This window comes from Ixodes scapularis, unplaced genomic scaffold (genome assembly GCF_016920785.2).
Source record: "Ixodes scapularis isolate PalLabHiFi unplaced genomic scaffold, ASM1692078v2 PGA_scaffold0__279_contigs__length_252992795, whole genome shotgun sequence".
NCBI classification, from domain to species: domain Eukaryota; kingdom Metazoa; phylum Arthropoda; class Arachnida; order Ixodida; family Ixodidae; genus Ixodes; species Ixodes scapularis.
The window spans coordinates 92,027,686-92,041,074 of NW_024609835.1; the positions used below are offsets into that span (position 1 = coordinate 92,027,686).

General features: G+C 42.5%; 1 protein-coding gene across 1 annotated transcript in view; it reads right to left on the reverse strand.

Annotated features, from left to right (window-relative positions):
• LOC115330220 (mucin-19-like) overlaps nucleotides 1-13,389 on the reverse strand; it is a 60,947-nt gene that overhangs the window by 14,533 nt on the left and 33,025 nt on the right. Inside the window, exons 5-8 of the mRNA XM_040215147.1 lie at nucleotides 8,103-8,203; nucleotides 7,128-7,183; nucleotides 4,766-4,899; nucleotides 1,804-1,971 (exon numbers count right to left, since the gene is read on the reverse strand). Coding sequence (XP_040071081.1) covers nucleotides 1,804-1,971; nucleotides 4,766-4,899; nucleotides 7,128-7,183; nucleotides 8,103-8,203 — 459 coding nt within the window. The remainder of the gene's footprint in view (nucleotides 1-1,803; nucleotides 1,972-4,765; nucleotides 4,900-7,127; nucleotides 7,184-8,102; nucleotides 8,204-13,389) is intronic.

A 13,389-nucleotide genomic window follows, 5' to 3' on the forward strand; every position in this document is an offset into this window, starting at 1 on the left:
AAACTATTTGACGTGATTTTCTTTAAATATAGAGTAACAACATCGTTCAACGGATATTTGCATTTTTTTCAATTTTCTGGATTTTAGTTTTTTAGCCGGTTCATGAGCTTGCAATTATTTACGATACACAGCTACGTACCTTCTGTGCTTATGATATATTGACTTCGATTCGTTTTTAATTGAGAGCTGATAATTGAACCGAAAGCAACCAACTCCGTATTTTGTACTAGAAGGACAACCGATTAGAGCAACGTCGTTGTGTTCAGTTAAACTGAAATAGCACCAAACAATTGACGCACGTAGAGCGTAAAATAAAGACATAGTTTTGGAAGGACCATTGTAATAATTATACGGATGGATGCATTGCAATTTTCTTGGGTCTCAAATGTTTATCGCATTAAGGAGTTGCCTATTGGGAATAGACGATTATTGCCGCGACTTCTATTTCAATTTTGTTAGTCAAGGGACAGTTACGAGAGACCTCAAACCTTTTTTTTGAAGAGTAACGAATATTTGGGGTAGGTACACAAAAGCTAAGACATTCATATTCCACCATCATAAACCCAAGCAAATAAGCACTCCATTTTATAAACAATCAAACAAAAACTAACAAAGAAAAAAAAAAATGGGTGGGTAATACAGAAACCCACAATCCGGACTATGAACAATCCGTTTAGAAATGAAGTTGTAAACTGTGTAAATATATGATTTTTTCTGTTTAATATGGAACAAGCTTTCTAAACACGGTTCCTAAACACAAGCGAAAAAAGAACAAAATATTGATATTTTTGGGCCCTCAATGTAAACCCTGAGCTTTTCCTATTGTCTGCTGATTGCCCTTTCGATGGAAAGGATTGCACATTGCCACCGTACAATGAATAGATTACCCAGACTCCGATAACAAATGAGTCACTCGCCCTTCTCTTCCTGTGTTTGTCACCGCCGGGGGTGACAAACCTGAAGAGCATTCATAGGTCATGCGCAGACAGAACACTTCCAATGCCACTTGGAAGTCAATAAGATAGGCGCAAAGAAGGAAGAGGCAGTTATTATCTGAATCTTGAAATGTCCACACTTCACGATATTTATATGAAAAAATGTATTGATATCACATATTCTCCAAAGACATTGCTTTGCACGATATTTATATGAAAAGCGTTTAAAAGAATAAGCAGCAAGCCTGTAGGACGCAAAAATGCTGAAAGTGCAGGTGAGCTGGTCTGTATTCAACAGTATAGTAAACTTAAATATTAGCTTCAATTAATTTGTTTTTCTAAAACGTATAAAAGATACGAAAAATATTTTCTTCTGAGCAATATTTACGCAGATAGACGCAATTTAGGTGCAGAATGTGGAGGTCGCAGCCCGCTAAGCCCCGCCCGTGATCTATTTGCTCTGCCTCTTACTATTTTATATTTTGTTTCACCACAGTCTCAAAATTTACAGCCACGTTGGGGAACGTTTTTGTTAAGTAGCAGATATATTACTCTTTTTGGTTAAGAAAGTAGGAACCAAAAAGTCTGTGAAGAAAAAGTCTAGATTTTCCTAAATTAACAATGCACTTTTTGCCCAGGCCTGCTGCTTAATATTTGTGGCCTTGACTTTGATTTGTTATACCAGATGACTCACATTACGAATGATTTTCTTGAGGAACGGAGGAGCCTATGTTATCGCAACATGACTAATATTGTGTCAGCATTACATGTTAGCGTCAAAGTTACAGGTTATAATTAACTACACGTCTTAAATGAAAAGGAAGCTACGTTTCTGCAACTAAGGTAGCTGAGGCTGAGACGGACATACCTTGACAAAGTTCCACTTCAAATCCAGAAACATTCATGTTTCCGACAGGAATGGCTCTAGCAGTGTCGCAAACTAGCGCATACGCATTATTTCTCTGTATGCACTTTAATCCGCCAAGTCTCTTTCCTAGTGTTGAGAGCCCCATTTCGCAATGGTTCACTAGAGTTGCTGAAACATTACATTTGGGCGTCAGCTGAAGGTTATACAACTCACGTAGGGACACAATGGTTCAGTGGTATGGGAAATGAGACGTGCAAAATTGTCTTGACAACATATATTCTCAAAATGAATTGCTTTGCAGCATATTTATATGAAAAGCCTTTATCATTGAACATCACGATATTTGTTCAAGCGTATATAAAAGTTTAATAATGTTAAATAGTTTATTAAATAGTTTTGCAACTATTTAATAAAGGGGGGCTTTGTTGGTCTTATGGTAGGGAAACCGCAAAGAAGGTTCTTTCTAGATGGAGTGCTCATTCTAAACTGGTAAAAGGGGGGGTGGTGAGATCATTAATTGGCAGTGCACTGAAAAAATCTTGTTCTCATTGTGTTGGTAACGCTTTCGACGTTCAAACCAAACGTCTACTGTCAGCGGGTTATAGATTGGATTTTATCGTTTCTAGTGCACGTAGACTGCTTGTACGCGCGTCGGTGACCGCTGAGAGGGTTCAAGGTAGAACCCTTGCTGTAATTCCTTATTTTCATGGTTTTTCTCATAGCCTAAAAGCCTTGGGTGCGAAGTTTAACGTTAATGTAGTTTTTAGGACGGACTTCCGTTTAGACAGGCTTACTCCGTTTTCCTTCAGACGTGAGGGATGTTGCGGGAAAAAACACAGAGATCCCTCAGTCTCCTGTGTCACAGAGGTAGTCTACAAGATCCCCTTTGACTGTGGATTGTGTTATGTTGGTCAGACGGGGCGTTGTTTGAATGACCGACTTGCGGAGCATAAAAGGTGTGTAAAGAATTTGGCGCAGAATTCTGAATTGGTTAATCATGTTAGTTCTTGTAATTTTTGTTCCCCTCTTTGGAAAAAAACTTCTGTGTTGTGTAACGAAAAAGAATTGTTTAGAAGGCTAATTAAGGAGACTTTATGCATTCGCGAGCGGGGGAATTGTGTCAGCCAGCCGTCCTTGGTAATCACTGATCGAATGAAAGAGTTTTTGCTTGTATGAGGGGAGCTTTGGAAACCTTGAAAAAGGCGGGGGGGGGGGGGGGGGGGGGACCGGGAAGCGTTTGCTTCGAGTAAGAAATTTGGGGATTAGGCTTTAGCGGTTTGGAGGTCACCATGTGTGGCGACCGTGGGGTTGTTGTTGTTCGAGTGGTCGGCTCCCTTTCCGGGGCTTGTTGGAGCCGGGAAGTGGCTTAGGCCGTCTGGGGTGAACGCGTTGGCCGTCTTGTTTTTGCTTTTGAGTTTTTTGCCCTTTCTCTTTTCCTTTTGTGTAAAAGTATATTTATTGGTATGCTCCTATCAATAAAACTTCAGCTGCGTTTGAGATTTTGTTGTGTTCGTCCGTTTTTTTATCGTTCCCCATCTCAGGGTTTACGAGATGTCGACCTTGTATTTTTTTAAAGTCAAACTAATGGCCAATTCGTCTGGGCCCGCATCGCACCGGTGCAGTGCGGTTCGTGGTACACGGAAGGCTAGAGGCGAGAGGGAAGCGCCCTTCTCTCCCCGCCAGCCTTTCGTGTACAAAGTGGAAAGAGTTTACTGCACTGGACGGGTGCGGTGCGGGCCCAGACAAATTGGCCATAAATAAGTTTTAATTGCACAGCACCATGTTTGACGTTAAAAGTATTATAAAGTAATACATAATTCTAGCTTAAGACATCAAAAGCTCATTGATGTTCATTGATTGGGCGAATTATTAGAGTAATTTTGTAAAGTTGGTTCCTGACGCACTCATGGTTACTGACAAAATCGTTACTGGAAATATAGAGCGCGCCTAAAGGTTTCCCGCTCATAATAATCCAAGTGTCAGCTTTTTTTTAATCTCAGAGTCCCTGATAGTAACTCAAGTTTTCAAGAATTCTATCCAAACGCCATTTTTATTAAGTTAAGAGTGACTCAATTTAATCCATTTATATCTCTGAATGAACTACGGCAACGAACCCATATGTTACAATCATTTTAGAGGTCTAAGTTGTTTGCAAGTCATGAATGACTTTCACTCTAAATGCGCGTTTCGTGACAGGCTCTCTCGAAAATTTTGAATCGGCCGCCGCGACATCCAAGCGGGAGATGCCAGATTATCGTCTCCAACCGCGACACGGCGCAAGCATAACACGAAGTGTTTGCAGACGAAACAAGAGCGCTGTCCGATGGTTTAATCAACAGACGTCGTCTGCTATTCCATGCGACCGTCTGCGCTTCTTGTGCACAGCTGCTCAATGGCACTGATGGAGTAATTTCAGGTAGACTTGGATTAAAAAAAGCCGGCACTTCGATTATTAAGTGTAGGGAAACCTGTAGTTTACTGTAAAGCACTCGGGAAATTCAATTGCTGCAATCTGCGAAGGGACTCGTCAAATGACCAGGCTAAATACATGCGCTGCGATGCTGAGCATGACGTAAGACGTGATACGTTACACCCAGTGTCACAGAGTAGACATTCTTTATCAGGTCAAAATATAATTTAAAAGCCGTCAGTCAACGTGCTCTTACTCTCTCTCACTGTAGATTGCAGCTTGGCTCTCCCAAATGCTTCACGGGACAGCAGATGCAGTAGGACCCTTAAGCCGGGGTCACGAGGCTCATATATCATGCGAAAGACAGTCTGCAAACACGAGTCACCGCAATATTGGTGGTTCGAATGCCGCGTGCCATTGCCATGCGGCATTCGAAGGTACGAATCTCGCGGTGACGCGCGTTCAAACCTGTATGCAGACTGTATTTTATATGATATATAATAAGTGTGGCCCCGGCTTCACACTGCAGAAAAGAAAATGGCGTCCACGTACTTCTGATTTCATCCTTTTGCAGAACATACTCTCCTAAATTGAAGAGCCGTTTCTCCAGTGTGTCTTTTACAGTGTCCGCAATGTTACAGTCAACGTTCTTCTCAATCACAACGTTCATTGTCACCTCTCCTTGCCTGAAACATTCGTATAGAAATGAGCATCCAAACAAAGATACAAAAATAGTCACCATTATTTTCCGCCTATGCAGGGCCGTGCATTCAGTTTATTAAACATGCGGTATTTTTCTTTGTAACTAGCACTTTGTCAGATCTTGCTTCAAATCTAATTGCGCGGTTCGAGCAAGGTGAATGAAAACAGGGCTCATGCCGTACTGAAACGCTTGGGAGCAATATCCTAGTATAAGGTGGTGAGTGAAACATCGTATTGCTGTAAAATAAGAAATAAATCAGGATTAATAAGGCATTGCGTACGTATCGCTAGTATATAAATGACACAAATGTAAGCATCTATCGTCGCTGATGGCTGAAGACACGCAGGGTGCGGCGACTTCCGAGTGTTTTATTGACTCTCTACATCCAATCAAATCAAGGAATCAGCCGATAAAAAAACGCCGAAAAACCAATGACGATGCGAGACGCAGCAACAAAAGAAATGTTTCTTTTGCTGTCAGTGACTAAGTTTGCGTGATCATACGAAATAATTTGTTTTACTTCTCTCTACTATATCAATTGCAGCGTAGCGCAAAGGTGTACTACGTGTAACGCGCAGTTTTAATATGTTGTCATTATTTTTATAAAAAATCGCGCGTAGCACGTAGGTTTTACGTACGTGAAACGCATGGTCGTACGTTTTATGTACGACCATACGTTGAGAAATTCAGGTAAAAGAAAGGAACCGTTTTATGTTTTTCCCCATGCTGTCAGTTGGCATACAGTTATGAATCATGATAATGTATAGGTTCAGGAGGCTCTCTTTCTTAAAGGAAACATGCAAAGGAAAAAAAAAACATATTTTTAAACAGCTTAGATGGAAAAAGGATATTATAAAACGATTTACAACGAAGAAAAAAAAATTAGAGCTATATTTACGGCGCTATACAAATTTGTAGTTGGCGCCCGCGGGCGCCGCGGAAAAGTGGCCCGTATTTTTCACGTGACTGGCCCTTATTTATCACGTGGTGCTTGCGCTCTTTCGGAAGCTTCATATGGCCTCTAAAAGTAACTTATTCATCTTTGTTTGAAGCATAACAAAAAAAAACTAAGATTAATAAGTAACTTTTAGAGCCCAAAGGAAACTCCTGAAAAAGCGCAAGCAGGCTTGAGTGACCTGTGCGGCGGTCAGATGACGACGGCGGCGCCCCGAAGCAAACGAACTTGTGCGGCGGTGGCAACGGTGGCGCGGAGAAACGCATTGAAGCGCCGTCACACAACGCTCATCGTGCGGTGGCGGCGTGACTTTGCGGCGATGGCGACGCAGCGCGGCGGCGCGCGGGCATACCACGTGACCAGCGGCGGCTCCCGCAGGCGCCAACTACAAATTCGGTTTGCGCCGTAAATATCGCTCTAAATATTTTTTCTTCGTTCTAAATTCGTTTTATAATAATATCCTTTCTTCCATCTAGACTGTTTAAAAGAAAAAGATTTTTCCTTTGCATGTGTCCTTTAAGGCGAAAGCGCCATATGTCCCATTACGGGAAAAGGCGGCGTCGGCGTTGTGCCCGAAAGATGGCCACTAAAATGTCTTCAAGCACGTGCCGCTTGCGGTCAAAGGGGACGTGTTTCAGAAATAAAAGATAAAGAAAGGCACAGCAACGCAGAAGCTTCGTCACGGAAGCCATGAAGCCGGCGGAGACGCCTTGCCTGTGCAGTGTGGGATCGCGATTTCACCGCCAGAGCGCAGCATAACATAGCGCCAAAGCATGACATAGCGCGCTGCCCCCGGCGCGTCAGTTGCCCTTCGGAGTTCATCTGTGCTCGTTTTGTACTTCCTGCGATGGGACCGTGAGGCGTCCGCGTCTACATCTACGGCGGCGGAATGAATACTATACCGGCAGAAACAATACCTGTAGAAACAATACTCGGCAACATTTCACCCTCGGAACTATTCTTATACGCAAGCAGCCTTCTCTGTCTTCGGCGTTTTTTGCGAGCTGATAAGAGTAGTCAATCTGTAAATTATAGGACTTGAAGTAAGCCTCGACACATTGTAAATCGTATTCGCCATAAGCGTATCACGAGCTTTTGATAAACGTAATTATGGTTGCTGAGAGTCTGATATTTATTGGCATGCCGTATCCGTTTGACGTTTCTGTTTTTCAAAATACGTCATTCACGTGAACGGTAGAAATCATTATTGTTTTCATTCCACAAATATCTTAAATATGAAATTCGGACGCACTTACCAGCATGTTATGTTGACCACGCTAATTATAGTTTTGTCTTGGATTGGCTTTTCTACCTGAAAATAAAATTTAAGCATGAGTGGTGAAGCCCTTAAAAAAGATAAGAAAATAAAAGCCCGAGAATTAATGTTCACATTGTTTGACATACATGAAGCATGTTGCGCTTGAGAGCGTTGGTATCTGATTCTAACATTCGCTCTTTTTAATTTAGCCCTCATGACGCATGTTTTTTTTCCAAATTTACCATATTTATGGCATTTTAGTTTAATATTGATGCTGAGAACAAGACTCCTGGGGGAACACCGAAATAAAAAAAAAAAGGTAAAAGTTGCAATGAAAGAAAGCATTCACACTGTTAAATTTAACATAGCGATACAACTTCAATAACCGGTTTATTTAAATAAAGGCAGATATTGCAGACATTCTGAAGTGTGAAGTTTCTACACACCTTTGTGGATGTGTCGTTATTTTACTATAACTTTTTATGACACAATAATATTATTCATTAAATATTATATTTGATACTCATTCGCGAATTACCGAGATCGGTCATTTCCAGAAAAAAATTTCTTGAGCTTGGTTTTTCCGAGCGCTGTTTGGGTATTGCCTACTTTGAGGCGAATTTATGAACCGGATTGGACGACCGGGAAGTTTTCAGCACCTTATATTGCTATACTGTACAGATGATTGACTTGCCTTCCCTCTTTCCCGAAAGTCAGTCATTCCTTGCTGGATATCTACCTGCATCTGCAGTTCTACTCCCCCCCCCCCCCAAAAAAAAAAAAATAAATAAAAGACGAGACGTTTGCTAGTTGCGTTCTTTTTTTGTTTACGCACTTTATACTACGTTCCCGCCTTACTCACGCATGCTTTTCTTTGAAAGTATTTATACCGTTCTTTTGAGTTGTTGACCCATTTTGCATTATTGAAGTATCTACTGTTTTCTCTGCCTTTCACTGGTGACAGTATCCTTACCTCCTCTTTAATCACTTCTTCGGGTGGACAATCATCATCGTTGCTGAAGGTCACACGGGACTTCTTTTTCAGCTTGAATGTTACCTTGACGACTGTCTGATCTGCAGTAACACAATAACAAAAAAGGTGAATATCGCTGGACAAAAATGAATAAAAGGAATATCCATTGGTGCATACTTAGGGAATGCTTTAACATGACACCTGGCAAAAGTGACACACGTCCCGTTTTGGGAAACGCTTACGCTGGACCCTGTCTTCTCTGTTTTGGCTTTATAATTTGCATCCTCAATGTTTTGCAGCCTCTTTTGGGTTTGTTACGGGGTCAATGTTAGCGTTTCGCAAAACGGGACGTGCGTGGCGTTTCCCATCCTACCGTGAGAGTCAATATAACTTTTCGCTATCTGGATTATGAAAAAAAGAAATCGTATTGGATTATATCTGGATTTCAAGTCTTTAGACTGGATTTCGGGTTTCCAATAATATTTCCAGTTAGAATTATTGTTCCATAATCTAGATAGTAAGAGATTTATTGGGTATTGGGATAGGTCAAGGGGCATGCTGAAGCATTCCCTAAAGATCCACCAATTTATCTTTCTAAATTTTCTTTTCCGACCTTGGGGGTGCCGGCCTAGGGGGGGGGGGGGGGGGGGGGGGGGGCACGCGCCGTCCCGCAACATATGGTAGCGCGACGCCAGCGTTTAGAGTCTCGCAAAACTTTCTAAAGCGTTGCGGTGCGTTCCACCAATCAGAAGCCGATAAAGGAGAGGAGGGTCACGTGTTCGCTCGCGCCACTTGACGATGCGCATCCGGTTTTTCGTTCGCGGAACCTGCTTTTTCGTGTTGAGGAGCAGCGGAGAATGCGCGAGCAAGTTTTTCAAAGACTGTGATGGGTTAGGCTGGTGAGATTGTCGGGGAACCCATCGGGGTTGTCCCAAGATCAACAACTTCAACGCTGTCGCCGTGCCCCGCCATGTTGCCGTGAATTTCACTTGCTATTAGTGAGTTGCATGCTAGCAACGATAGCACGGTCGTATAGCCGTATTCCCCGCACGCGCTTGCTGAGCGGATTCTTGTTCTCCTCGCGATTTGCGAGCAATCTCTCCGTCTGCTGCTTGTAGATCTGGAGCCGTTGGGGCGCTCGCCGAGCGGCTCTAACCAATCTGTGGGAAAGTGGCGGAGCGCGTCGAGTGGTCCGGAGTGGTTCTCAGCACAGCCTTTTTCGGAGGAGTACGACCTGTAGTCACTGGCAATATTTCAGTTTTGTTATCAACGTTCCCGCGGGGGAGTGAAGGAGTTTAGCGGCTTTTTTGTTTCGATTGCTGGGTGGGCTCTCTTGCTGTGCTTGCTTTCCTTCCTCTCGTCATGAACGACTCGCTCGAGCATACTGCGGCGACGACATCTTTGCAGTTTATTTGAGGAGGTCTAATAAAGGGCAGTGACAGCGAAATTAGCTGCAGCGACGTAGATACCAGCTTAGCTCCAGCTGGAGGGACGACGAGGCAGCCGTTCTCGGCGAAGTGTTTGCCGAGTCTTCCGCCTTGCCGGCGAAGAGGCCCAAGATATCGTGTGACGTCGAAGACGTTGTGCGCGCCTATTCGGATGAAGAGCTAGTGTCGTTCTTTCAATGTGTGGTCTCTGTAATGTAATTAAAGTAACCCGAAGACAATACACAAAGTAAGAGATATCAAATGGCACCAAAAAGACAAGGACAAGAAGTATGCAGGTCAGGCGCTAGCTTTCAACTAGTTTTATTCAGGAAAAGTAAACATTTATATACACACGACAGGCAGAGCAGCACCACGTAAAAGTTAAGTTTTTACCCGATCACTCAAAAACTGAAATTCATTACAATGAAGTACAATAGAAGTGTCGCTGACACATGCCGTCCCACTTTTTTTGATAAAGAAAGCTTCCAATAGCTCTCGAGCGACCGTCTCTCGGCTTCTTCCTTATCTGCTGAAGTCACGGAACACAGCCACACGTGTCGCAATGTATTGGCAAATGCGAGCCACATTTATTATTTACTGATAATGCGTGCTCCTGTGCTCGGTCATTGATCAGCACGCATTATCAGTAAAAAATAAATATGACTCGCATTTGCCAATACATTGCAACACATGTGGCTGTGTTCCGGGACTTGAGCAGATAAGGAGACTAGAAAAAAGCCGAGAGACGGTCGCTCGAGAACTATTGGAAGTTTTATTTATCAAAAAAAGTGGGACGGCATGTGTCAGCGACACTTCTATTGTACTTCATTGGAATGAATTTCAGTTTTTTAGTGATCAGGTAAAAAAATAATAAACTTTTCCGTGGTGCTGCTTTGCCTGTCGTGTGTATATATACGTTCATTTTTCCTTAATAAAACTACTTGAAAGTTAGCGCCTGTCCTCTGTACTTCTTGTCCTTGTCTTTTTTGCACTATTTTATAAGCTTTACTAAGATGAACCAACTAGCACCAAAAACGTACCCTACTATAAAATACACCAAATACTCCGGAATGGGAAATCGCCTTGGGAGATGACGATCACTTTACGGCATACGTGTTTGGTATTGCTTAATTGCATCCTACGGTTCCGACAAGCACTTTTAGTTGATTTTTTTTTCATAGGGTTTACATAACTGCAAGAAAAAGTGAATTGTGTCCTAATGTCAGGGTCACTTTTAATTCAGCAGTAAACACTCACAATTTTTGTCAAAGCATGAAGTTCCGATCGGAAGTTGAAGTTTCGGTTCCCATGCTATCTTGCTTTCAGCAAGATGGAATGGGAACCGAAACAGTTAAAAAGCGAGGACAGATGCTCTGAAAGCGGTGCCGCTTTGAGCGTTTCGCTCGATTTACTCCGCAGCGCACGCCAATGGATCACGTGATTGATCGCTCACAGAGACCAACCGCTCAACGACCGCTAGCGCGGAGCACCTTTCATCTGCGAGGGGAAGGGACTATTATTGGTTCTTGACGGAGCTCGACTGCGTGTCAAACGGAACTATGCATACAAGCTTGGCGCAAGCGCTCTTCACAACAAAAAGCGACAGCTTGCCAATATGGAACGCACCGCGCTCAAACTTAAATGGGTGTATGGGCCTTTAACTGCGGCATCCGCTGCCTGAAGCTCCTTTCGCTGTTCACCGGTTTCGGGAGCAAGTGTTCTTCATTCACAATCTCTCTTCTTTTGCCGCCTAATCGGAGCAGCGCTAGTACTAGGTTCACACACAATTTTGTAGCGGAAACCAAGGCATAGGCGCTCCGCACATCTGCCAGTTCAGACTCGCCCCATCAACCGCGCGTGCATTGGCTTCTGTAACGTGCCGTCGCCTGCCTATTGTATTAATCCTTCACAATTATTCTGCTCTCTAAGTGGCGCGCATCCCTTTCCAATTCTTTGCCCACACCCGGATATCTTCAGATTTTCCTGTCATGTAGATACTAAAGCTGACTAATAATAACATAATGAAGTCGATAATACGTTTTTAGTTTGAGGCCGGCTACTTAGAAACGCACAATAAGCATAATTTATCTATGATCATCAAGGTTTGCTGTTGGACGCATGCAGAAATTTTGATAATTTGATTGATTTGTTTCTTACCTACCTCTATTATTAAGGGAATAACCTAAAATTATTTTCTTGATTATATTTGTTCGTGCTTGTTTTATTACACTGCGTGGCAGATTTTAGAATGTGTAAGATTTCGTAGACGTTTCGCCACGGGATGTGCCTATCGTTATTTCGCTGTAAATCACAGCATAACAGGCGGCGAAGTACACAACTTTTATTACGACTGCAATGGCGTCCTAGAAGGAATTCACAAGGTTACGACAGGAAAAGAAGCAAGAAGAATGGCAGGATTAATAGGTTATTTCAACTCTGCAGAGAAAATGAGGATACAAATTGGGAACCTTAAGCAAAAAAATATGAATGCTACTTCTGGACAATAAAGGTTGCACGATGCCATGAACTTTTAATCTCGATAAAAGGAATGTGAACATGACATAAACCACGAGACTGCAGGCATAGAACGGCACAAACACTAAACCAGCTCGTTTTCGCCCTTACATTAACTTGTAGAATGCGAAGAAGCCACTAAAGAACAATCAATATCTTAGTCGATTGAATAAAATTATTATTAAGGTTGAGTATCGGGCGAGTTGGCTATTCATAGTACTTGTTCAGCAGCGCTGTATATTACAAGTGCATTAAAACCATCTGTGAAAAAGACTGAAGGGTTGGAGGCAGGTATTAAATCACATTACGCAACCTAGCACTGTTGGCGTATGTGTGCGGTTGCAAAGTGGTTTAAGTGAAGTCATTGCTATGAAGAAAGAAAATACCACAAACACTTTCTCTAGAAAGTGTTTGTAACAAGCCCTCACCAACATACAAATTTGGAAGCTCATTCGGTGACACCTTCCTTCTCATCTAACTGAAACCTACGCACGCGGAACTGCTTAAGAGGCCCGCGTTTATGCTTGAGACCTGAGACGCTGCTGAAGAATTGAGTGCGGCCACAAAAAAAGCTCTCTCTAGCAAGGAAAAAGTCAACAAGGGTTGTCAAGCCACTACGAAAGCGATGTGAATGCTCTTCGGAATTAATACAAGGGTGCGTAGCATAATATAAAAAAAAAAATACAAGCGCTACAACTGTCCTGTAGTCCTCCGACCGTATGACAAAGCCCAAGGTGACATCTTCCTTTTTGCGAAAATCTTGTTAGTAACCAAGTCCGAAAATGCCGCAATACAAGTGTCACGTTTCTAAAACTACTACAGTTCGTAAGTCTCTCAATTCGAATCAAACTCAATTAAACCAGTCACGACTGACAAAACTGAGGATGTTATAATGTATAGTTGGTGATGGTCTCAAACCGGAAGGTCTGATTACGGGGTAGATCTGAACGTGGCAGCCAAAAAAATAATAAGGATGCAAACAAGATACAATAATCTCAGTTCCTATTGTGACAAAAGATTATCTGCAAACTACTAAACAGACAGTTTTAATGAGCCATAAACCCTTTGGTTGAAATATGAGGCAAGATGTCATTCAGTTATTGTCAATCGCAATGGCCATCGGGAAGCACCTCTGATCGCTGTCAAACCACTGGGAAATTCAAACGACCTTTTTGTTGAATTTTTGCTAGAATGGCTCTGACTAAATTGAACATAAATAAACAGCGCCGTGGAGCAAAATAAAAGCAGGTTCCTTGAGTACACTCATGGGACCTGCCTTTATTTGCTCCAGGTGCCATGATACTTGGTATTTTTTTAAAGATGGTACATGTTTAATCTCCAGGTCA